General features: G+C 34.8%; 1 protein-coding gene across 2 annotated transcripts in view; it reads right to left on the bottom strand.

Annotated features, from left to right (window-relative positions):
* The window catches only part of UNC13C (unc-13 homolog C), a 502,857-nt gene that overhangs the window by 148,809 nt on the left and 327,964 nt on the right, over positions 1-26,084 (bottom strand). For both annotated transcript variants that reach the window (XM_054565404.1, XM_054565405.1), the window contains one exon: positions 14,264-14,349. In XM_054565404.1, the coding sequence (XP_054421379.1) occupies positions 14,264-14,349 (86 nt within the window). The remainder of the gene's footprint in view (positions 1-14,263; positions 14,350-26,084) is intronic.

Below are 26,084 nucleotides of genomic sequence, written 5' to 3' on the forward strand. Positions count from 1 at the left end.
CTGGTTATCATAGTTTTTGAGGGAAGAACAAAGCATGCTTCAAGGAAATTACTTCTAGGCCAGATTTCCCCCCTGGGAATTGCTTTATCCAGGTTAGGGCTATACCTGCCTTTAGTATTGTTTAAAGCCCGAGCCAGGTGGGCAGGGCAGAGCCACCAAGAGATAAGGAGACTTCTTTCAGATAGAATGAGGACCCTGGCCATGTTCAAGCCAAGCCAAGGGGTGCAGGCCTTTTTGCCCATTCTCCATGTCACCCAAGTCCTTGACTGTCCTTGACTGTTGCCCATATTGGCTGTGTTTGGATTAGGTTGTCCCTCTTCTTGAGGAATCTTACCTGTCATTTACTACCAACTATCACAGGGCCAAGCAGGGTGATGTGAGGGAGGCAGGGGCTGCGCTTCTGCCAGGGGGACAGGCATTGTCTCCTCGGTGGCTTGTTTTCCCAAGGCCTCCTTGATTATTTCCAGCCTTGGAGCCCTCTCACCTGTCCCTGAAACCAGACAGGCGTTTCCCAACAACAGTGTAAAAAGACCCTTAAATTTTTTGTGTTACGTTGAGTCTTGCACGTCCAACACAGAGCAAGCATTCAGGGACTACTGCTTGAATGTATGGCATATAGGTGCTGGATTAATAACTACTTGAATGAATATCAGTGATTGACTTCTTTTTGATGATCATCTTTTTCAAAGAAATCAAGTTTTAACAGAAGAGAATTTCTATTTGCATCATGGTGAGCCAAGAATAATGAGAGGTCTCCACAGAACCAAGAAGGTTGGATCATTCACTATTATTCATTTGCATCTACACACCAGCTTTCTAGAAAGAGTAGATGTTCTCAGACTTCAGCATATATTGGATTCATTTAGAGGTCTTGTTAGTGCAGGAATTGATGAATCTCATTCTCAAAGTTCTTGATTTGTTCTGTGGTGAGGCCTGAGAATTTGCATTTCTAATACATTCCCAGGTGATTCTGGTCCAGGAAAAACCAGTTCTCTAGGAAGCCATGATTCTTAACCTACAGTTCATGGATCCCTAGCAAAAAAATTTAAAAATGGTCTTCAGGGTATTTATATATGCATCCATAGAAGGATATAAACAAATGTTTTATATATATGCTTTGTGCATTTTCTGGTAATAAAGCTTGCATATTTCATCAGATTCTCAAAAGAAGGCCTTCAAAATATAATTAAAATTAAGAGCGGTGGTATTCAAGTGTGTGTGTGTGTGTGTGTGTGTGTGTTCATATATATATGAATTCCCTGGAGATATGGCTCTTCCATTCATTGATGCATGCCTTTGGGTGTCAGTTTCTCAATTTCATCTGTGCTTCAATTTCATCTACGAAATGAGGATAGTAGTGGTACCTGTCTCATTGATTTGTTCTGAGGTTCAAATAAATTAATATTTGCATATCATTTAGAGCAGTACCTAATGAGTGCTAACTAGGTGGTGGCAAAAGAAGATTAAAAGCCTCAAAAGTGTTTTTTTTAAAGTCTAGGCTCTAACCCTGGTGATTCTAATGTACAGCTGGGATTGAAAACCACTGCTCTGCAATGAAGAGAGAGAAAGAAAGAGATGAGTGCTTTTCCTCAGAGTGTGGGGCTAGTTTCCTCTCAGGGGACCAGACTTCCTTTCCCAGAACAGCTTCGGTAGGAAACTAGGAAGGGCTCACAAGAGACCTAGCATACTATAAATAAATTTTTCAAACATTTCAAGAATTGGTTCATGCTGACCTTCTTTTTTTTGTGGTAGTGGGAGGGACTGAAGAAAAAGAGTAGAAGGAAGAAAATTGGTTTCATCCATGTTGACAGTCACTTTTTTTAAAAATCAACCCAAACACTAAAAGCCCATCCTAATATAAAATAGACTATTATAAAGAAATGACTGGAGAGGTAAATACTGTGTTAGCCAGACTTTAAGATAGTACCTGTGATCCTTGCCTCTTGGATTCCATATACCCTGATAGTGCTCATTACTTCCTAGCCTGATACACTTATTTCTATCAAAGAAACACAATATATTACTCAGATTGACATAATTATCATATGCTCCCTCCCACACTGTATATGCTGGACTGTGTGACCAAGAAGGCACTGCAGAAATGAGAGAGTATAACTTCCCAGCCTGGGAAAAAGTTATAAAACACATGCAGCTTTTGCCCTTTCTCTCACATTGCTAACTCTGGAAGGAGCTAGGTACCTCACCATGAGGATGGTCAAGCAATTTGTGAAGAGGTCCACACTGAGAAGAAGTAAGACTCCCTTCAACAGCCCACAAACATTTGACAGCCTTGTGAGTGAGTCACCTGGGAAGCAGACCCTCCAGATCTTCAAGGTTCAGCAACTGCAGCCTCACTGCAAGAGACCCCAATCCAGAACCTGCTATCCACAGAAACACTATATATTTATTTAGGTTTTAATTCATGAAGTCTTGGGATAACGTGTTACACAGCAATAGATAACTAATGCACTATAACCCTAAACCTTGCATTTTTTTAGAGACCTGAGTTGACAGTTTCCTTTTGCTATTTTGGTGCTAGTGCAAATGATCTGCTCATTTTATTCTTTCCTAACCTTTAAGACTATCTAAGATATAAGTAAATTGATTAGCTGTTATAATGGTCATGCTTTGTGAGGGAGAAAGAATGAGAACTCAGTATCTTGCCTTGTATTTTTCTGAGGCTTCACAGAGAGAAAAAAAAACTTACAAGGCTCTTGAGCTGTACCAAGCTCAACAGTTAGAGGCCAGCTACGCTCATGACAATAGGGACCCTGAATGAGTCAACAAAGAATTTAAACTGATAGTATCTTAGAAAAAAGGGAGAAAACTCAATGTTTTTTTTTGGGACATGGGTGGCCAGGTTGCCCATCTAAACCCTTAAATAGTCAGGGTCCATTTTTGTTCCTTATTTTAAAACCAAATAAATAACAGACTTATGTGATATAACTAGCATTTTTTGCTAAAGCCTGAGTTTGAGCAAAGAGAAAATGACTATGAATACTTTTATGTGCTACTTATGTACTGGCCATATGAAAACTTAAAATATCTGAACAGACAATACTCCATCTCTTGGTTCTAATTAAACTGGTAAGCGTGCTTTTAAGAAAATTATTTCCATTTACCTGATATTTTGCTAAAGTTCATTACTGTGGGAAGAGAGCATTAAACACCATTGAACTTAACTTTAAAACACACATGGGGTGTGTCTGGCAAATCGTTTTGCTTATACTGCTAGAGAGACCAGGTCCATAGTCTAAGTTAGTTTAGACCTGTTTTTTGCCATGCAATTACTTTCAGAGTTGGAAATTTGAAGACCCACAAAAAGTGGCTGACCAGTTAATTACATCCTACTTTGATATACTAATTTCTATCAGAGGAACACAATATATTACTGGGGTCAACATATTTTAATTCTGTTTTACTGGAATAGGTTATAAGGTAAGTTACCGGATAGTTAAGTGTTAAGATGAATAATAGCATTACAAGCAATCTTGAATGCCTATTTTTCTTTCCTGTTATTTAGAAGCCAAATATTTTAGTCCGCGTGTTCAAGATTAATTATACACAAAACTTATCCTCTCTGTCTATTCCAAAAACACAAAACAAGTAGTTAAACCTAATTACCGGACTGGGGGAGGGTAACTGCCAGAGAGGAGGAAGCCGAGAAATGCAAATATTGTCAATGTGAAAGGGCTCCTTGCTTCCCATTTGGGTCATTTGAATTAACGCTGATGCTTTCCTTCAGAGTAAAGATGAAAGGAGGAAGGAGGCTCTTAATGTTTGCCAAACAGCATGTTTAGCAGTAGATAATAAGCTTCATTTTAGTTTCACTTTATTTCCTTGTATGTTTGCGCCCACAAGGCCATTTCCGGCTCGTCAGTGTAAGCAGGATTAATGTACCATCCCCACCCCTCTAATTTTTAATTTTAATACTTTTTCTTCCTTATTTTGATTTTAGATCTTTTGGAAAGGATAACCATGATGTCCCAAACACCTTAGTGTGTGGGATCTGCTGGGAAGCCCTGAGTGTACCTGGTATTCAAAAGGATGATGAAGAGGTGGGGAGGGAAGGCTGGGAAGTAGGAAGAAAAAAGCAGGACCAGTGGAGGAAAGTGGGACTGAAACACATCTGTCTATGTTGATCTTGCCCTCATTTTCAAGATTTACTCTCACTGATCTCTAGTTCCCCATTAGGTGCTATGGGAGCATTTAGGGGAATGTCTTTAGACTTCAGATTATATTGTTTGACAACTGTTTTTTTTTTTTTTAACCAGTTTGGAAATTTGTTTGATGGCTAAAATTTGGCTCTAGCTTATAAAAGTAGAATTTTACCATATGTTTTGTGTGCTGTGTTTGCTAACGTAAAATAGATCATTACATATTTGAAAACTTTTGGCTAAGGATTGAATCACAAAGGCTTATCTGAGGAAAAGCATCTCATGAGTTGAAGCTTTACTATGCTGTCATCCAGATATCAAACTGACAAACTGATGAACACTGTACTGTCATATAGAATGTACTAGAAAACCTAGAGAAAGTATGAACCATGTGCAATTTCTGGCTCCCATCAAGATAAAAATTATTCTAAATTATATGGTTAACCTACACATGTGCATTTAGATACATATTGTTTTTGTGCACCTTAGATGTTCATTCAATGATTATTTAATGAGCAACTACATGTGTCAGTTTTATGTTAAGGAATGAACATGGTCAACGTGGTCACCTCCTATAAAGAGCTTGGATCATAAAATTGGAATGTCACTACTATGACCATCTATCCTCCTTAAAAGCAATAAAAACTTTTACTCTGTAAAATACAGGGTAAGCCAAACTAGGTTTACATTGTTTGTATGGAAAATAATACAATATAAAGCATGCTGAACAGTTAAATATGGAAAATATTTTTATGCAATGTTTTACCAAAATCCACAGTTAAAGTCACACTGGTAAGATCAATAAAACATAAATAAATGGTAAAGCTATTTTTCCATCTACTATAATATTTGGCTTTTGTAGCACCACAGTACAAAAAAAGCATTAACTGTTTCAAAATGCTTTGGCTTTTGTTCTATTCAAAATAATAAAGACAATGAAAGATGTGAACATTAGAAGAAATTTATATACCCCTGTTGGAATTTGACTCCAAGGCAAAAAATGAAAAATGACTTGACAAAAATGCAGTGTGTTTTTCTGTTTTTCTTTTAAATAAAAGATTAAACAAAATAAGCAACTTTTTATTCTTTTGGAATGGAGGTTTATTTTCCTCTATGTTAGTGAGTGCTCCACGGACTTTTCATAGCATAAGGCTTGTATGTCTGGTTGGCTGAGCCATCAACGTCTTGTCATTTTTCTCCCACTGAGTTTCATGTTAATAAACTTGGCCTAGTTCATTCCCTTCCTCTCTATTTTTCCTTGAGAATTATTTTTAATCCTCTTTTTCTTCTTTATTATTATTTTAATTCTTCTGTTGTACCCTTCGTTTTTAAAAAAATTGATAGTCCCAATTAATTTGCTTCTTATTTTTCTTCCATGATTTTATTCCTTTCCTGGTTTGTTCTTACACGGTTAATACATCCATACCAACTCCTCCATTTTGCCTTTCTTTGTAAGAGACAGATTTCTGACACTTAAATGTCTTCAAAAATCATTGTATATTCCAAACAACAATGGAAGAAGGCACTATGCTGATTACATAGTCTCTAGATTAATAGTTCTCACACATTAGTATGCATCAGAACCACCTGGATGTCATGTTAAAAAAGGATTGCTGGACTCCTATCTGAGTCATCAGTTTTGGGGTGAGACCTAAGAATTTGCATTTCTAACATATTTCCAGGTGATTCTGATGATGCTGGTCTGGGAACCACATTTTGAAAACCATTGGCATAGTGAATCAGGGAAACTTAAGAAGTACCAGTAAATACACTTTGTTCTTGCTTTTACGTGAGGGGAGGGAGCGCTAATATAACACATCATTTTTCAAATAAACAGTCTCATCAAAATTGATATATTAATCCAGAAATCATATTTCAGTTTATAGGTTGATTCATGTGACCTGCCACTAAAAATTTAAATGCATAGAACTACTTTTCTGGCAGCAATGAGCATTAAGAATTAGTAACCATTGGTTTCAATGTTGTTTTGTTTTGTTGTCCACTGAGCTAGACTTGGAATTCTGTGTAAAGATATGTTAATAAAAATTAATGGAATGTTACAAAAAAGAAGGTAGGGACTGATGAACAGAGTATGACTAGAAGAGCTATTTTACTATTTCCCAAGGAAGTGTATAGCTTATACTTCATTGTAAGTGTATTGTCTTGTTATAACACCCAAGCAACACACACACACAAGTTTCTGTGAGTAAATAAAAGGTATTTAGGTTTTTTTCACATGTATGATTATTAAACACTTCTTAGAGCTTCTATAACCACAACATAATTGTTGAAACTATATACTTAAAAATTTTTCTCCTTTCTATGAATGACTGCCTCAGTTTTGTGTGCTTCTGTTGAATTGTGACTGGAAATTAGAATTGGGGAATGGAGCCTATACCTATGTTTTTTCTTGTTTGTATACACAGGCTTATATTCATACAGGCAATCATTGGTTTATAACATTTTCTGTTAAGTGTTGGAGAAAGTGGAGAGAGTAGGGAGATTCAAACAAAGATGAAGTATCGTGAGAGCGTATTTTTATTTGTGAAGTATAACACTAGGATAAATGTTATAATAGGAAGTATTATGGGAGACTAGGAAAGAAGTACTTATTTATCTCTTTGAGAATCTCGGGGAAACTTAACAGAAGAAGTAAGATTTGAACTGGACTTTGAAGAACACATGTCTTTGCTAGGAATGGCAAGTAAGGAAAAGTTTGGGTGGGTTTCGTGGGGGATAATGCACAATTTCCTGAGGCAGAAACTTATGTAAGGATTTCAGGGAAATTTAAATAATTGGATGTAGCTAGAACATACAGTACGTGTATGGGAAAAGTATTAGCATGAGGGCTCAGATCAGGTACAAAAAGGAGAGTAGGGCACTAGTCCAGGCTATGCTAAGAAATTGGGACTTTATCCAGTGGTCAGGGAGGCATCTATGAAGAAAGAGCTATATCATTGAAGGTGGAAGCAGGCAAGACAATGTGTCTGACCAAGGACGGTTGTAATAAACGTAGGAAGAAAATTATTTAGAAAAGTTTCAGATTAGAGCTTATAGTATAAATTTGCTAATTGGATGCTGAAGAGAGAAAGAAGTCAACCATGCCTTCCCAATTTTTAGCTTAGGGCATTGGATTATGATGCTATTTTATAATGTCAGGAATGTGGAAGTTTACTGAAGTAGTATTGATCTATTTCTGTGGTATTCTGATAGTCAATACCAAAATACCTAAATCTTTGCAAATAACTTTAAGAATAGGAAAATGACTTGATTATTAATCATATGACATACAGAATAGAATTTTTCAGGTGTAAAACATTATCCATTAAAAGCTAATATTTCATACATAAGTATTGTGTCATATCTTTGAGTCTTTCAATAGTATTTTGTGTCTGTACAAGAGTAATACTGATGATTCTCAACAGGACAGGGAAAAACCATCTGCCCTCTCTCCTTGGTTAAGAAGCATCAACATTCTTGTTACTCATGGGATTTTCTGTACTTCTGAGATATGTTGGAACAGGGTAGAAACACCAAGCAGGTTGAGAAATACTGCTGTAAGAAAAGGAGGAAAGAGAGGTCCTTAACACAGCACAATCAATCTCTGCTCCATTCACAGTCTCTGAAGTGAACAGAGGCGTAACTTTAATGTCTGTCATTCTGGTAAAGCGAAAAAAGATTGAAAGTAAGAAATAGGAGAAAAGAAATTGGTTGTTCCTAGGGAGCTTTTATTCATTGTAGATATTAGTCCGAATCCAATCTTTTCTACCAAATAATGAAGATCTAGATAAATGACAACCAGTGGTTTATGAGGGTAGACTTAACAGTCAGCAGAAAATTGCTAATAGGTAGACCAAAAAGATGAGAGGTGTGAGGTAGAGCAAATATGAGGCAGGCAAGAAACATGTTAAGTTTGAGAATATGCTAAGTGAGGCTAGAGAAATTCATGGCGCAAAAGGTCAGCTCTTTTGGCACAACCAAGGTAGTCAGCAAGATCAGGGGAGATGTGACTATGACTTTGTGTTGTCATTGTCTTTGTGGCTACAAGTCAAGGACAATAATCTTAAATGCACAGGGTGGCCTGAGACTTGTTTGGGTAAAGGGCAATAGAAAGATAGCACACTTCTTTGAGAGAAGGGCCTAAAAATAAGTATGAGGGGAGTAAGGAAATTTCTGAAGGTATTTGATATATAAATAATTCAAATTTGTACATCAAGAGAAGATAATGCATACAAATTGTGAGGGCAAAGTTAATGGCAATAGTGCTTACTGGGATGATGAGACAAGGAAAAATTACAAGGGCAGCCTGAGAAACTTCACATACTGGTGAGGTCTAACATAACTAAGCAGCAGATGACAGATTAGTGATAAAAAGAATGTCCAGAACTTATACATTACTTTAACAACAGTGTTAAAGCCTTGCTGCTACTTAGGGTGTAGTATGCCAACCAGCTGCCTGAACATCATCTCCTATTTTGTTAGGAATGAAGACAGTTACCCTCCCCTCACACACACACACACACACACACACACACACACACACACACACACACACACACGCACATACATACACACACACATTCAGAATCTGCCTTCTAACAAGATTCCCAGGTGACCTGTGTGCCCACTAAAGGCTGAGGAATACTGATCTGGGAGGCTTTACTGACACCAGGTTTAATATGATTGTGTTTTATACATTATAATTAATTCTATCTCTGCCTGAGTTAATTAATTATTAACAATAATTTTAAGCTCATTTTTATGTGATTTTTGTTTATCTATTCAAAGTTTATCTGAGAATTTGGAAAATGCCTCAGACACCCCTCTCCCATAGCACCTACCCCTAAAGGTAGATATAATTTCAGAATAAGATTTGAAGCTCTGCCACAAATTCCAACTTAAAAATCAATGTTTTAAAGATTCCCAAGCACTCTTTTACAGAACTATTAATTAGAAACGATGTGAATCCTTGTGGATCCAGTCCATCATCTGGCTGCTATCTTGAAGCCTAGCAGGCCTGTTCTTAATAAAGACTTTGAAGACAGTTGTGTGTTACACAATCAGTGCCCTGAACAGGAATGGCCTGATTTAAGAATTGTCAGGCAATGAAGTTCTGTGGATACCAAGATGACAAATGCAATACTTGCAGTCGATTGGAACTGGCATTTAAACATTTCAGTCACTTGTAGGCACCATACATTGCCTCCAAGTTCTTGTTTACTAAATTATAATCCTCAAAATTGCCATAAAAATATTCAACAAATATTATCCATTATGTGCTAGGAAACTGTCTTCGCTCACCCTCCTATCTGTCTGTCTGTGTCTTTCTTTCTCCTTATGGTAACTTTACAGAGTAGGTATTTTTGTACTTCATTTGCTAATGTTAAAACTGAGGCTTAATGATTGTTTCATAAATTCTCCAAAATCATAGCTAAAATGTAAATGGAAAACAACAGAGTTTGAACTTAAATCTAGGTCTAAATTTCTGCAAAGCTCATGTTTGTACCTGCTAGAATAGACTATAAAGTCCTTAGAATAAATTCTTTGAAATAATTCTGCAAAACCAAACTTATTTCACTACCAAGCATTTTTATCTGAGCCTTTTAAAAATTTCTATACATCCTTTTTCCACACAGCGTACATCGTTTTTAAAAAAAACTGTAAAATAATTTATTCTGGTTTCATTCAACAAGTTATCACTATAAAAATCAAATGAATTACTGTTTATTAAACTTGCAAAGTGATTCATGTGAAATGTGTAAACAAAATAAGTTCTCCCCTATAGATTGAATAAAGTTGGGGAATGATATTTTATCCTTTAAAGTAGATTATTTCTTTTGCAGCAGCTGCTGAGTTCATGAAGTAAAGCACAGAGTTGCATCAAACATTTGCAAGTACATAAATTCTATCTGCCTGTTGTCCATTGACGACTTCATCGGATACTTCTATCGCAAAATGAACTTTGTAGCTTAAATTATATAACAACAACACAGAGTCTTTCTAGGTCAATAGCCTGAAGCACTACTCCACCATTAAGTAATTTTAACATGCTAGAAGGCAAACAGAGAGAGTAGGAACATTACTATTAATGTACAAAAGAGCCTGCCAGAGGAGTGTTTTTAAGAATATGTCCTCCACTCTATGAGGTACTCTGAGTCTTTATTTTCTTTAACAATTATTATTCATGCCACATTTTTAAAAAGGGTACAGTATACTTATTGCAGCCAACTACTAGATTTAAATGGTGAAAGAGAGGGAGGGAGAGGTTGTGAACAGATTCACATGCATTTGTGAACACTCTCCTAGGAGTTTAAACTTTAAATGACCCCTAAAGGAGACTGTTTTGAAACTGACAGAATATTCTTCCCTTACTTAATAGTAACAATGTTCTCCTCCTATTAGCATGGTGCTTCAGAGTTTGCAAAGTACCTTAAATGTGCCAAGTGATCCTCATACCAACCTGGGAACTTTATCACCTTTTATAGGCAAGAAAACCAAAGTTTGAAGAGGTTACGCATTAATTGCCCAAGGCTGTGCGGCTCCTGAATGACAAAGCTTTCTGGAAGTGGGTTTCCCAGAGTCAGATCTCTAGCTGTCTCCCAACTTGCAATATTACAAATTTTAAGTTTGAACATGGCAAGTGTTCAGGCCTTGTTTCCAAGGTTCTTTGTATTGGGTTGTCACATTTGCAATTCAATTCATATAAACAAGCACATACTGAGTTTCTACTAAGATTCAGTGAATACAAAGACGACAAATACAATCCTTGCACTCAAAAGCCCTCTCATCTGTGGAAGAAGATCCATAAACCATGAACTGCAATCCAAATTACTCCCTGACATGGCTTCCTGAACATATGTGTGAATATGCTAATAGAGGTGAATTGTATGGTATATGAATTAAATATCAAAATTGCTATTAAAAAGTCAAAGTAATCAAAAAATTCTTGTTAAAGAGGAGATTCTTGCCTGCAAAAAAGCTAAGATAGTCACAAAATTATTAATTACCATTGATCTTGGGCCTGTTTTTTGATCATACAATCTCAATATTTTGGGATACTGTTATTGCACAAAATTAGTAACCTATAATCAATAAACATCTGATCAAAGTTACAGGTTCTTTACATGTAACATTTCTAATCTCATTGTTGTCTCAAATACTAAATTTTTGAGCTTTACATTTCTTAACATAAATATTACACTTATATCTCCCAAATTAATACATATTTTTACAAGTAAAGGTAACTTTCCTTACTATGTAAGCAAAGGTGGGTCCTGATCAAACAAAATGTGCACTGGCAAGCAGTGCCACCTTGGAATAGTTCCAAACAATCCATTTTCTCAGAAGTGTGGGCAGTAGTCTCCCCGGCCATTGTCTAGCTCAGTGACACAATGTGAACCTTCAAATTTGCAGGTGAGGACAATGACCTCTTAGAAGATTCCCAAGATCACACAACAAAAGAAGATCAAAGTGAAGTCTTCTCCATTGCCCATTTCACTACTCCACTGAGTTGGAATTACCTGGTAAACTTTTTATTCAACAAACAGTTACTGGGTAGCTTCTGTTTTCTAGGCATCAATCTAGCCAATATAGGTGTGTTGGTAAAAATCACAGACAAAATTTTACATTGTGATGAGGAACACTGATTAGAAATATTCAATAAACAAGCACATAAAAGTAAATAAAAAATAGTAATTAGTTGCTATGCAAAGGATTCAAATAAGGTTATTCCTGGGAATGACTTTAGATCCAGAGGAGGTGACATGAAGCTGAGCCCTACCTGCTGCTTATAAAGACTGGGGGGAAGTCCAGGCAGTAGACCACCAGGCGTAAAGTTCAAAGCTGGAATAAACTTAGCGTGCTAGGGGAAATAAAGGAATCCATAACCCTTCATGTCTGGCTTAAGTAACAGCATGTGTTGTGCCAATAATTGCAGCAGGGAAGTAGGGGGGCAGGCAGAGGGAAGAAGTAGGTTTGATGGGAAATTTAGACTTCCATATTGACCCTATAAATTTTGAGATGCCTGACAGACATTCAAATTGGGCAGGAGAATGTAGGGACAGGACTAGGAATAAATACTATCTGAAGAAATTCACTGGTCTAGTGAACTGGTAGTTCCTACCTGGCCTAACAAAATTGTTGGATTCCGAAGGAAAAATCAGAGTAGGGTGGTATAAAAGGATGTGGTTGGTAGGAGTCAAAGACAGAGGTAGAGAAAAAGCAAGACTGATTAAACCAACAGAAAAGGAACACTTCATTGAAGAATATGGAGTTTGCCTTTCTGAGAAGTTCAGGGGATAATCTTAAGGATTAGATGAACCTCTATATTTGTGAGATGATAGATCCAGATTTTACCAGAAAAGCAGATATTGCAATATATTGTGTACCTTTTTTTTCAAAAAAGGAAAGCTTCTGTATGTTCCTTCTGTGTCCCCTAGCAACAAGCTTACATTTTAGCATTGCTAAATAATGGTGGCACAATGAACACAAACTCTGAACTATTTTAACTCCTTTAATCTATTTTCCATACTGTAGTCAAAATGCTTTTTCTAAGTTGCCAATCTGAAAAGACATGTCCCTGATGAAGTCCCTTTATAGTTCCTCCTTCCCCTAAGCAGAGACTCACACTCTTTACCACAGACTACAAGGCCCTGGACACTGGCCCCTGTCAAATTCTCCAGGCTCACCCAATCCTACTTCTGGCTTTTCAGGCCTGCTGAGTCCTCTGTTCTCAAATTCACCTTGCACTCTAATTACTAATGCTCTGTTCTCTACTAGGGCAAGACAGAAATGTTTCTTGCTTATCTCTTCCCTAAACTCACTACTACTTTTATCTCAGGTCTCTGTCAAGATAACCCTTCCTCAGAGGAAGTTCCCCCTAGAAAACCTGCCTGGTCCCCTTGTTTCAGGTCCGATTCAGGTGTTTATCCTCCAGACACTCCATCGTCATCAGCCCTGATCACCTCCTATTGCAAATGTTTGCATACATGTGGCTATTCTCCATAATCTTGTGGCCAGGGACCACAGCTTTCTCATTTGTTGCTATATCCTCCACACTGAGTATAGTTATGTGAATTTAGCTTCTAGAGGCTATATATATATTGAGTAAGTGCAAAGGTAATTTTATACCTGACTATAAGTTCCTATATAGTCCTAAGAGGACAGAAAACATAAAATGGTCTATGGTTCTATCTTTAACTCTAAACATGTGAGTGCTCATAGAATATTTATAGAATTTTTAAATTCAGAGCTGTATCTCCCTTGCTTTATATTGTATGATTTGGATTTATTAAAAGTGAAGTTTCTGGTGGAGAGCTTTGTCATTGGCCTTGTGAAAGCTTCTGACAGATTTTAACATGCCTAGCCTTGGATACCATTTACAAGTCAATGCAGATGAGTATCTGGACTAATAATACTCATCCAAAATCTCAATATGGTCTGCTTTCACAAATAAATTACCATAAAGTAGTCCTGTATCTGAGCATTATCCTACAAGTGAAATATTCACTATGATCCTGTAACTTATACCATTTGACACTTCTTAGTGCTTTTAAATACTTTAAGAAATTTATCTTCCTACAATGTGGAAATGAGTCTTAGAAATAAACTGTTCACATCAGTGTTTTTTGTTTTTTTTTCTCATGATGATACTTCTGATAAAGGGTAAACATCCAAAATATATAAGGAACTTATACAACTTATAACCAAAAAAAAAATCTGATTTAAAAATGTCCAGAAGATGGGAATAGAGGTTTTTTTCAATAAGGACATACAGATGGCCAATAGAACATGAAAAGATGCTCAATATCACTAAAGATCAAGAAAATACAAATTAAAACCACAATGAGATATCACCTTGCACCTGTCAGAATGGCTATCATCAATAAATCAACAAGTGCTACCCAGGACATGGAGAAAAGGGAACAATTGTTTGCTGTTGCTGGGATTGTAAATAGGTGCAACCATTATGGAAAACACTATTATGAAGGTTCTTCATAAAATTAAAAATAGAACTAATATATTAAACAATGCATTTATAACCAAGAACATGAAATAATGATTTAACCAAAATGTGTGTTCTAACAGAAATAGATATTTATAATTACCTTCTAGTGCATATTTCATATCCTGAGCAAAAAGGGTCCACATAATTTCAGCACTTATTTTTCCCATGTTCAGTTCTTGAGGAAACCTAAAACCAAACACATATATTAGTATCTCAAAAAGAAGAATGTGCCTCAAAAAAACAAAACAAAAATACCTCACATTACATATGTACCCAGTAAATACTGTATATATCATAAATACTTTTATTTATGTGATTTCTCTTCATGGATTTTCTTAGGTAGAAAAAAAAAACTACACGCTAGAATGTGGCGATATAACAATATTGGGTGTTAGGAAACTAGACTCCATTAAGTCAGATCGATGCCAACGTCATGGCGCCTGTAGCTCCCGATGAATGTCTTAGAATGTGCTTGTTTGTTTGTGCCTGAAGAACCTCTTCAGTTTTATTATACACTCTATCTTCATATGTCTTGATTTTGAAAGTACATCAAACAAATCTCAGTAGCAGATACTATACAATACCAAAAACAATACCTCATATTCATCTGTTAGCAATTTTCCTTGAAGGAAGTTTGAGAGCTTTCATTTTCTATTAATGGTGGACCATTAATCAGGACTCCAGAACTCCTAGGGAAGTCTGTGTTTTTAGATCAAACAAGTTTAGGCTAAAGACAAGATTCCTACTTCTGCTGAATATGTACCCTGTCTGTATGTGTTTTAATCTTGCAATAAACCTCCTAGTAATATAAGCTCAATGAACATAACAACCAAGTCTTTTCATTACCTTGTAAACACTCACTCCATGTAAGACTGATAGCATTTTTTCTAACAAATATATACTACATATATATATATAATGCATGCACATATCATTATACTATATATACATATATAATGCATGCATATGTATATATACATGCATACACAACATATATAAAGAAAAAATAGTTCTCCCATTCATTTCTATTTTTAGGTCCAAATTAAATGAGAGTAATATAATTCTGAATGGGATAGAAAATGTTACCTAAATATGGCCTCATCATGGCCTTAAATAAGAAAAGACCACTGACATTACGTGAAATATTCTAGCTCAATTTTCTATTAAAAGCAAGGGATGTTTCATCAAATATCCCTTAGCAACTGCTGTCAATTTATCTAATAATGTTCATTGATATTTTAAAACTTAATTGCAGATGTACATTTATCAAGTATTTACAATCAAATGTTCTATGATCAGAAAATTAATATAACTTGAATTACACAAAATGAGTTTTCAACATTAAATTTCACTCTACTAATATAAAAATAACCTTAGGCAAATGATTTATTTCAAAAGTTTTGTTTGTGGATAGCTACTACTATTATGCAATTTGTAGTATATTAAATTTTATGTAATATATATGCAGCAACAAAATTATAAGTGATATGAGAATATTTTAGGTTCACAGAATGAGCAAATTTATTAATTTAAATTTTTTTGAATCAAAAATTAACTGAGAATATATTAATTCACTTTACAGTGCTCAGATACCAAAAAATGGAAAAAAATACATACAAAAAGAAAAATTAAATGGCAAATTCAATCTTGGATAATATTGGGTTGGCCTAAATATACATTTAGTTTTTTTTCATATGATGGCTTTAGTAGTGTTTAGTTGTCTTAAGCTTCATCTGAAACAATTTTGTTAGATTGTATTGTGACAGCTGTCATTCCAGGATGCATTTTTAAAAAAATCAAAATTGGTGAATTTTTGTGGAGCCATGTTAATACTGAAGATGGAAAAAGATGTGCAACATTTTTGGTGTATTATGCTTTGTTATTTCAAGAGAGGTAAAATTGCAACGGATGCAAAAAAAAAGATTTATGCAGTGTATGGAGAAGGTGCTATGACTGATCAAATAAGTCAAAAGTCGTTTGTGAAGTTTCTTGTTACTATTGACATTTTGGCCAAATAATTCTTTGCTGTGGGGCTGCCTTGGAAGATGTTTAGCAGCACCCCTGGCCTCTATCCACCAAAAGTCAATAGTGGGAGATAGCCAAGATACTCAAAATATCTAAATCAATAAGGTTATTGGTGAAAATAAAAAATGTGTCTTTTATTTTGTGCAAAAAAAATACAGACTCTTTTGCCAGCCCAATACATCACAACAAAGAGTTTTATCCCAAAAATGCAAACTTGGTTCAACATTCAAAGTGAATCTATGTAATTTATCATATCAAAAGGCTAGAGAGAAAAACTTTACCATTTCAATAAATGCAGAAAGGTATTTTATAAACTTCAACATTCATTTATGATTTTTTTAAAAAAACCTTAAAATTAGGGATTAAAAGGAACTTTTTTAACCTGATAAAGGGAATCTATAAAAACCTACAGTTTATATCATACTTAATGGTCTTATATAAGAACATGATCAAGGCAATTAATACGTATCCTCCCTATGTCTATTTAACATTGTGCTAGAGTTCCTAAAGACTACAAAAGGGCAAGAAAAGTAAATGTAAGGCATATAGATAGCAAAGAAAGAACTAATACTTTTGGCAGACATGACCGATCACATAGAAAATCTCCAAAAAACAACAAAAAAATACTGAGTAAGTTCAACAATGTCACAGACTACAAAGCCAAAACACAAAATTCTCGTATTTCAATATACTGGCAATGGACGATTGAAAATTGAAATTAAAATAACTATTATTTACAATAGCACCAAAAGCTATAAAATAGTTAGGTATAAATTTAAGAACATATGTACAAGATTTATATTAATAAAACTTCAAAGTATTGAGGAGAGATTTCAAATAAAACCTAAACAAATGTTGAAATAGATTGCATTTATGCATTGACATAATAAATATCATTAGAATGCTAGTTTTTCCCAAATTGATTCATACAAGTGGAGCAAAAGTAGGATTACAGTTGTTCTTATGGAAAATAATAAAATAATTAGTGAGTAATAATATAAGAATAAACTGTTTCATGTACTTACAACCATAAACCTATTTTTACTCTACCCTGTAAAAATAACACAAACTCAATCAAAATTTCAGCAGGATTTTGTTTTTTGTAGAAATTGACAAACATTCTAAAATTTGCATGATAAAGCAAAATAACTAGAACAGCAAAAATGATGTTTTATAAAGTTGAAAGATTCACATCATTTGTCTTCATAACTTACTATGAAACTATAGCAATTAAGACAATGTATCTCCAAATACAAGGTCAATTAAGTTTCAATAAGATGTTATAGTAATTCAGTGGAGAAAAGAGAGTCCTTTCAGCAAACTGTATCAGGGTAACTGGATATCCATATGCTAAATAAATAAATAAATAAACCTTGATATTTCGCAACAAAAAAATTTTACTCAAAATGGATCACACACCTAAATACAAAACCCAAAACTATGAAACTTCTATAATAAAACATACCAAATCTTTATGACCTTGCATTAGGCAATGGTTGCTTAAAATTGCAAGACATAAAACAAAATATTGGTAAATCAGACTTTATAAAAATTAAATCTGCTTTAAAAATACTGTTGTGAAAATAGAAAATAAGCATTAAGCTAATAAAAAACATTTGTAAAAACACATAGATGATAAAGGACTTGTATCCAGGATTTACAAACTACTCTCAAATCTCAATAATAAAGAAATACCCAATTAAAATATGGGCAAATGATTTGAATGACCCTTAGCAAAGATAATTAGAAAATATGCTCCACATTATTAATCACTAAATACTTTCAAATTAAAATTACAATCTGGTACAACTTCATGTCTACTAGAAAAGCTTAAAAACGAAACAAACCCTGATAATACCAAGGGCTGACAAGGATGCAAAGTTGCGGCTCGGAAACATTGCTGTTGAGAATGTAAAGTGTTACAGTCACACTGGGAACCAGTTTGGCAATTTTTTATAAAGTTAAATATACATTTACCAGCAGTCCAACTCTAGGAATTCATCCAGGAGAAATGAAACTAATATTTATACCGAAAGGTGTACATGCTCTTAATCACCAAAAATTACAATCAATGTCTTTCAGCTGATGAACGGATCAAAAGGAAAAACACCAATACATGTAATAATGTGGAAGACCATCAAGTGAATTATGCTAAATGAAAAAAGTTGAACTCGAAAGCCTCTATACTTTGTTTCCATTTATAATTCATTATTAAAAAGGCAAAAATAGGAAAATAAAACATTATCAGTGATTGCCAGGACTTTGGGATGAGGCGAGGAATCAACTATACAGGAGTGTGAAGAAACTTTGGGGATAATACAATATTCTGTATCTTAATTTTGGTGGTAGTTACATTACTACATTTTCTATTTTATCAATTTTTGCTCTTATTTCCTACCTTCTACTTTTTTGTTTAATATGATGCTTCATTTCTATTTACTCAAAATATTGAGGTAAATTTTTACCTTTTTCCCTTTCTACAATGTGTATTTAAGATATAAATTTCTTTAGAAACTGCATTTAGAGCCATCCTAAAATTAATGTTGTATTTTCATATTTATCCAATTAAAATATTTCACATTTTTAATATTGGTATTTTTAACTTCTATTTGCAGATTTCCTAAATATACTTTAGTTGCTGTTTTATGCTTTAATTAAACAGTTAAAAAAACAGATCCTAAAAAAAGAATCACCTTTCAAAATTTGTTGAGATTTGTTTTATACCCCAGCATATAATTGTTTTGGTAAAAAATCTTTATTTTCAATCTCTCTCCTTAAACTTTATTCTGTATAGTTCTTTCTGGACTACCTTCACATTTATTAATTGTCTTTCCAGCTGTGTCTAACATATGGTTAAATCCATATAATGGGTTATTAATTCCATTTGTTGCACTTTTCATTTTTAGAATTCCTATTTGATCCTTTCAGTAGCTTTGAGTTCACTGCTGAATCTTTCTATTTCGTTATTTAATTTCTCAAGTATTTTAATCATAGCTACTGTAACATTGGTCTCTAATTCCACTAAATGTACCTCTAATAATGTCTGCTTACATTTTTATTAAATAAAGGACTTCTTGTATGTGAAAAATATGGATATAATTTGAGTGTTTGGATTATGCTAATATTATTTCAGAATATAATTTTCTTCTGATAGTAGTGTCTACGGGTTGGGAGAGATCACCTTAATCCAATTAGGGGTGAAGCTCATTCAAAACATTTATTCCTATTTACTCCTAGGAGGTATCCCTTCACAGCCCCAAATTATGCTTGGGGATCCACTACTTTGTAGAAACTGAATTTTAATTATTCACCTGTTTTTGTATTCAGCTTTTTCAGTTTCCTAGCCTCTACTTTCTGTCTAGCTTCTCACATTCTCATATTTGTCTCTAGGCAATTCAATCAGTGCCTCTAGAGGAGAGGGCTGGCATATATCTAACATGTTTTTCTAGTAAATATATGCAAATACCATAAAGATGTGAAGAAATTAATGGCAATAAAAATATCAAGTCTATTTTAACAGTTACGTTTGGGCAAGAAGTAAAGGGAAATGGATGCAGAAAGGCATATGTAAACATAGCTTCGAACAAATTTGCGACACTTTATTTATTTTAGGGAAAAACCCTAAAAACAATATAAATTTGGCTGCTAATGCATTTAGCATTTAATGAGTAAATTCTTTATTAAGTAGCTATTATTTGAAGGCCTAGGATATGTCATCACTGTATTAAGAACAGATTACATACTACAAAATAAAACTTGCCTTTCTGAAGTTTACAATCTATTGTAGTATCTCACCAATGTGTGTATAAACTGTGGTAAGCCCCATAAAGAAAACCAGGGGTAAAAATAGAGATGGTTGTAGGAAACAGAGTGTTTTTGTTTTTGCTTTTTTCTAATATCAAGTGTTTGGAAAAAACGACTCATCATTGGTTCTCAGGAGTTGCGACAGTCACTTACTTTCAATGGAGGATCACCTCTGCAAACCTCCACAGAAATGAGAAGTAATGAGAACAAGTCTGACTATTGGGGATTCAGAATTTTGGTATCAGGCACCAGCAGTGATAGGAAACTTGGTTTATGCTCTAGGCAACAATGAGTGCTGTGATATCCCAGGGGAACAGAAAAAGAGCAAGAAGGGGAACAGCACCAGGAAGAATATATAGAAAGGGAGAATGAAGAACATTAACTCTAGCTGAGAGCATACCAAGGAAATAGATCAAAGCAGGAGCAAAAAGAGCCAAAAATATACGGAGTGGGTGTTGTTTTTCTATTTGATTTTTCACCCTACGGTTCATGTTACTTCAAGAAACATGGGTTACAATTAAAAGGAAAATATTACAGCAGTAATCGCAAATTACTGAACACAATAATGCTAAGAGGATATGATGCAAAAGAATATACTGGTGCAGTCATTCCCAGAAATTGCTTGAAGAATATGAGAGTTGTGTGTACTTTTGAAGGAGGATGAAGATTAATTGGAGGAAGAGAGAAGCTGTGCATCTCAGTTAATGATTGTAATCACCATAAGAAAAGATTCTCAAAGTGATTTCTCAGATACTGCTTTTGTTAACCTAGAAGTTTCCGATAACTTTAAAACAAGGAATCTAATATTAAGCTGTTAGTCTCAGGATTTTCTCACTTGCATAAGCAATGTCAAGTTTCATTTTCATTTTTGAAAACCTGTGGTTTAAGGGTTCTCATCAGTGTTATTAAATCTTCAGCATGGCAAAAGCTAAACCAAAACCAAGCTACTGTTTAAAATAAAAAATGTCACACTAGAAAAAAATACACAAGATATAAAGGACAATAAGATGATATTATTTGTATGAAAAGAACTGTTATAAACCTGTAGGAAAAAGATAATTATTAGAAAAATGGTTAATGAGAACAATGGGCAGGTTAAAAAGAAGAAACACAAAAGCCTAATAACTATAGGAAAAGAAATGTGCAACCATCCTATTAATCAAAGAAATTTTGAATAAAATAATAGTGAATATTTTTTACTGAAAAAAAGTTCAAATTAGAAAATATTAAAAAAATTTAGGAGTTGGCTGAACCTGACTGACTTCTAAACATTATCTAATGACTATAGGCTTCCAGTTCTCATACTCTTCGGATACCTGTGTTACTCCCACATCCTCCTCTCCTCCAATTCAGGAGTCCCCTCTATGGGCTGCTTCATCCTAATGTTATATAAGAACCACAGAATAACATACAACTATTAAAAAGAACAAGGTAGATATGTTTGGACTGACATGAAAAGATTGTCCATCAGGCAGTGTTAAGTGAACAAAGCAAATTATAGATTGCTAGTATGCATAATAACTTCCATAATTTGTAAAAAAATATATAAAATAAAAATTATTAACTGCATATCTATACTTAATATATGTAGAAAATATTAGCTGAATTACTGAAAATTTGTAAGGCTTGGGAGAGGGGAGTCAGTTTTCTTTTTTATTTATTGTCTTCATAAAAGTAATAAATAAACATTAAAATTTTCATATTTTTACCTCATCTAGTCCTATGAAGCTAAATTAGATTATTTATATGACAATTTTTAAAAAACAATTTCCGTCTTGAAATAAAATTCATGGAAATTTTACTATGTAAGTTGTCTTAAAATGATGAATTAACATTCATTTATTTCTCACAAAATTCTTGTTATTATTCTCAATTTACAAATAAAAAATTGGAGGTCAGGATTTGAGCCTTAAACAGTTTTTTTAAGCTCATGAATTCAAAAATAAAGAATGATTTATATATTTTTTGATAGAAGAGACAAAGATAAATTTGGTTTTAGACTCAGGATATTAGAGATTAAGAAGTGTATCCTAAGACATGGAACAAATCAATGGCAGAATCAGAAATAGAGCTTATGTGACTTGACCATATTTCTTTTTTATTCTTATTTTTAATGAAAGTAACAATAATTCCTGAGCATTAAAAATATCTTCACAGCTTATATATTTGTCTATTGATTTTACTTAAAATAGAGTTCAAAATACTAGCTTTGTGTTGTATGCAATGGTTTTTATTTAAATTTCAGTCTCAACCTCTACTACTTGCTAAGCTCTGCTTCTATGAAAAAACAATCTTTGGGGTCTGAGGTATTTTCTGGTATCTATTTTGGAAGAAGTTTTGCTTATAGCACATTATGATACACCAGTTTCAAATATGGTTGGGCTTACCACTACCTATGAAGATAATGAATATTCTATGCTAGAACAATAGAATTCAAAGCTTGTTTATTTACTTAATAATTACACTGGTTCTTCTGAAGTCTGCATCTTTATTTTACTTTGCTATCTCTTTAGGTATTTTTGGTGAATTTGGAAAGACTTCTGACTCTTCTCATTCTAGTTAAATAAATTAAAAAACAAAACAAAACACAGTTTTAGCCCTAACTGTAAACAGCAAACTGAGTCATCAACTCTGCTGCAATCCACAGCATCATCTCTTTCCTACTCTCCTGAGGATTCTTCCATTAACATACTTAGGGAATTTACCTGTCCCTGCCCTATTTCTATTGTCAAATCCCTAATTCAAGTCTTTACCTTCACTTGCCTCAGAACTGCTCTAGTCTGTTAGTTTATCTACTTTTCTTCATCTCTTCTTCTTCCATTATATCCTCTACATTACCATCTAATTTACCTTTTAAGAACGTAGGTCATAATACAATATATTGAGCCACAGCTTTAAAACCATTGATTGCTTGTCACACACTCAGTAACACAGAAAAGTTGCAACTCATTAATGTGACTTTCCTGACCAGCAATGATCAGACCCCAGCTTTAACTTCTGTCTCCTCTCTCCAACACTTTCCATGTCCTAGCCACAGAAATTACTTATAAGTTCTCAATATACCACTGTCCCATGTCTTATGATCATTTTTCCGTGTTTTTTCCTCCACAGTTTTTATTGTGCTAATCATAGATCATCTGTCATCTCCCTCTAAAGTCTATTATATTCTTTCTTTATTTTTATTTTTAAAACTTTTTAATACATATTTCATTGATTATGCTATTATAGTTGTCTATTTTTTCCCTCCCCTTTATTCCCCTCCATCCTGCCTTCACCCTCCCACCAGCATTTCCCCGCTTAGTTCATGTCCATGGGTAGTACATATAAGTTCTTTGGCTTCTCATTTCCTCTACTATTCTTAATCTCCCCCTTCCTATTTTGTACCTACTATTTATACTTCTTACTCCCTGTAACTTCTCCCCCATTCTCTCCCTTTCCCCTTCCCCTTCCCTCTGATCTCCATTTCTGTGATTCTGTTCCTGTTCTAGTTCTTTGCTTAGTTTATTTATTTATTTTTTGTTTTTTTTAGGTTTAGTTCTTGATAGTTGTTTGTTGTCATTTTACTGTTCATAGTTTTTGATCTTCTTCCTCTTAGCTAAGTCCCTTTAACATTTCATATAATAAGGATTTGGTGATGATGAACTTGAGACTTAACTTATCTAGGAAGCACTTTACCTGGCCTTCCATTCTAAATGATAGCTTTGCTGGATAGAGGAATCTTAGATGTAAGTCCTTGCCTTTCATGACTTTGAATACTTCTTTCCAGACCCTTCTTGCCTGCAAAGTTTTCTTTGAGAAATCAGCGGATAGTCTTACGGGAACTCCTTTCTAGGTAACTGTCTCCTTTTCTCTTGCTGCTTTTAAGATTGTGTCCTTATCTTTAATCTTGGGTGATGTAACTATGATGTGCCTTGGTGTGTGCTGACTTAGGTCCAACTTCTTTGGGACTCTCTGAGCTTACTGGACTCCCTGGAAGTCTGTTTCCTTTGTCTGATTGGGGAAGTTTTCCTTCATTATTTTTTCAAATAAGTTTTCAATTTCTTGCTCTTTCTTTTCTCCTTCTGGCACTCTTAGAATTCAGATGTTGGAATGTTTAAAGTTGTCCTGGAGTTTCCTAAACGTCTCCTCATTTTTTTGAATTCTTGTTTCTTCATTCTGTCCTGGTTGAATGTTTATCTCTTCCTTCTGCTCCAAGTTGTTGATCTGAGTCCTGGTTTCCTTCCTTTCACTGTGGGTTCCCTGTATATTTTTCTTTATTTCACTTTGTACAGCCCTCACTTTTCCCTTCATTTTGCAACCATACTCAACCATTTCTGTGAGCAACCTGGTTACCAGTGTTTTGAAATGCGTATCTGATAGGTTGGCTATCTCTTCATCGCTGCGTTCTATTTTTGGAGTGTTGATCTGTTCTTTCATTTGGGCCATATTTCTTTGTCTCAGCACACCTGTTATGTTGGAAGGGGTGGAGACTTAGGTGTTCGCCAGAGCAGGGCAACCCAGGTCGCTGTGTTGTGATGTTGTATGTGGGGAAGAGGTCTGAGAGGGAACAATGTCACTTGCTTGGCTCTCAGCCAGCTTTCAGTCACTTCCCCAACTATCCACAAGCAAATTGGGCCCTTCCAGCACTGATCTGGAGTGGGTGGATTTGCATATGTTCTAGGACCCAGTGGGTCTCTCGAATGAACTCTCCTGTGAGGCTGGGAGTTTCTCCTGCTGCCACACCCCCACAAGTTTTTACAGCCAGGAGTTTTGAGGTTTCACCCTCAAAAAAGACAACACTGGAACCCCACACTGGAACCCTGGATTGTGCAGTCGGTCTTGCTCCCCAGCTGTTCCTCCTGGTTTATCCGCATGCAAATGTGGGACCACCCAGTCTGCCAGTCTCTGCCTTGTCCTCGCGGTCAGCTGCCTTGCTGCATGTCCACTCTGCCCCAGCTTCCTGTCTCCACTCCTCCTACTGGTCTGGATGAATGTTTCTTCTTTAACTCCTTGGTTGTCAGACTTCCATACAGTTTGATTTTCTGTCAATTCTGGTAATATTTTGTTTTTAAACATGTTGTTGTCTTTCTTTTCATTGTATGAAGAGGAAAAGTGTGTCTCCCTATGCCTCCATCTTGGCTGGAAGTCTAAAGTCTTTTATTATACTCAAGACAGAACTGAAAGCTATTAATTAGCTGTGAAGGATAAGGGCAAAGAAAAGTATACAATGACTACAAATGGAATCCTATCTCCTTTAATATTAAGAGTTAGTGATAGAATGGAGCTCTTTTAATATATAATTTTATAATTTTACTGTTGACACAAGTTTTAACTTACCTAGTATACTTTTATTGACATTGGTTTTATAGTTCAAAACTGAAGAAAATAATATTATTTTCTTTAACCAATCTTGTCTAACATTAGAAAACAATTTTTCTCCACTTAGTATCTCTACCATCAAATAATATGAATTATGCTTAGAGAGTCATATATACAAGGTGGACCCCAAAAAATGGAATAAACTTCTGGAGAACTGGTCCCTTGTAGTCCAGGCTTCCCCTGCTAGGTGAGTGTTCTAGGAATCCATCTGTATCTGTGTACCAGCTGACATTGTTGTGAAAGGTTGTGTTTTGCTTCAATGAATTTTTTCTGAAGACTCTTTTAACATGTTTGCCCATTTCATGATGGGTGATTTACAAGCGCACCTGCCCAAACCACACTGCACTAAATGTTCAGCAGTTTTTGACCAAAAATGGCCCCACCCTCCCTAATCAACCAACCTTTACCCAAGCAACTCTTTTCTTCTTTCCTCAGAAAAAATTCCTCAAAGGGAAACATTGTGCTGATGTTGAACCGGTGAAATAAAATATGTCAAAAGCACTGAAAGGCATCATAGTCAATGAGTTCAAAAACTGATTTGAGCAGTGGAAAAAAGTCACAATAGGTATATTGCATGAAATGGAGAGTACTTTGAGGGTGACTGAAGTTTAAACATGTCAGAATATACCATTTTTATAAATAAATTGTGGGTTTTTTGGGGGGCCCCTTCATATCTGCTCTCTACAAGATTTAGACAATTCCAGAATCCAGGATATAACTTGGAGACAACAGCA

This window comes from Pteronotus mesoamericanus, unplaced genomic scaffold (genome assembly GCF_021234165.1).
Source record: "Pteronotus mesoamericanus isolate MK-2021 breed Mesoamerican mustached bat unplaced genomic scaffold, CSHL_Meso_final contig_164, whole genome shotgun sequence".
Taxonomy (NCBI): Eukaryota; Metazoa; Chordata; class Mammalia; order Chiroptera; family Mormoopidae; genus Pteronotus; species Pteronotus mesoamericanus.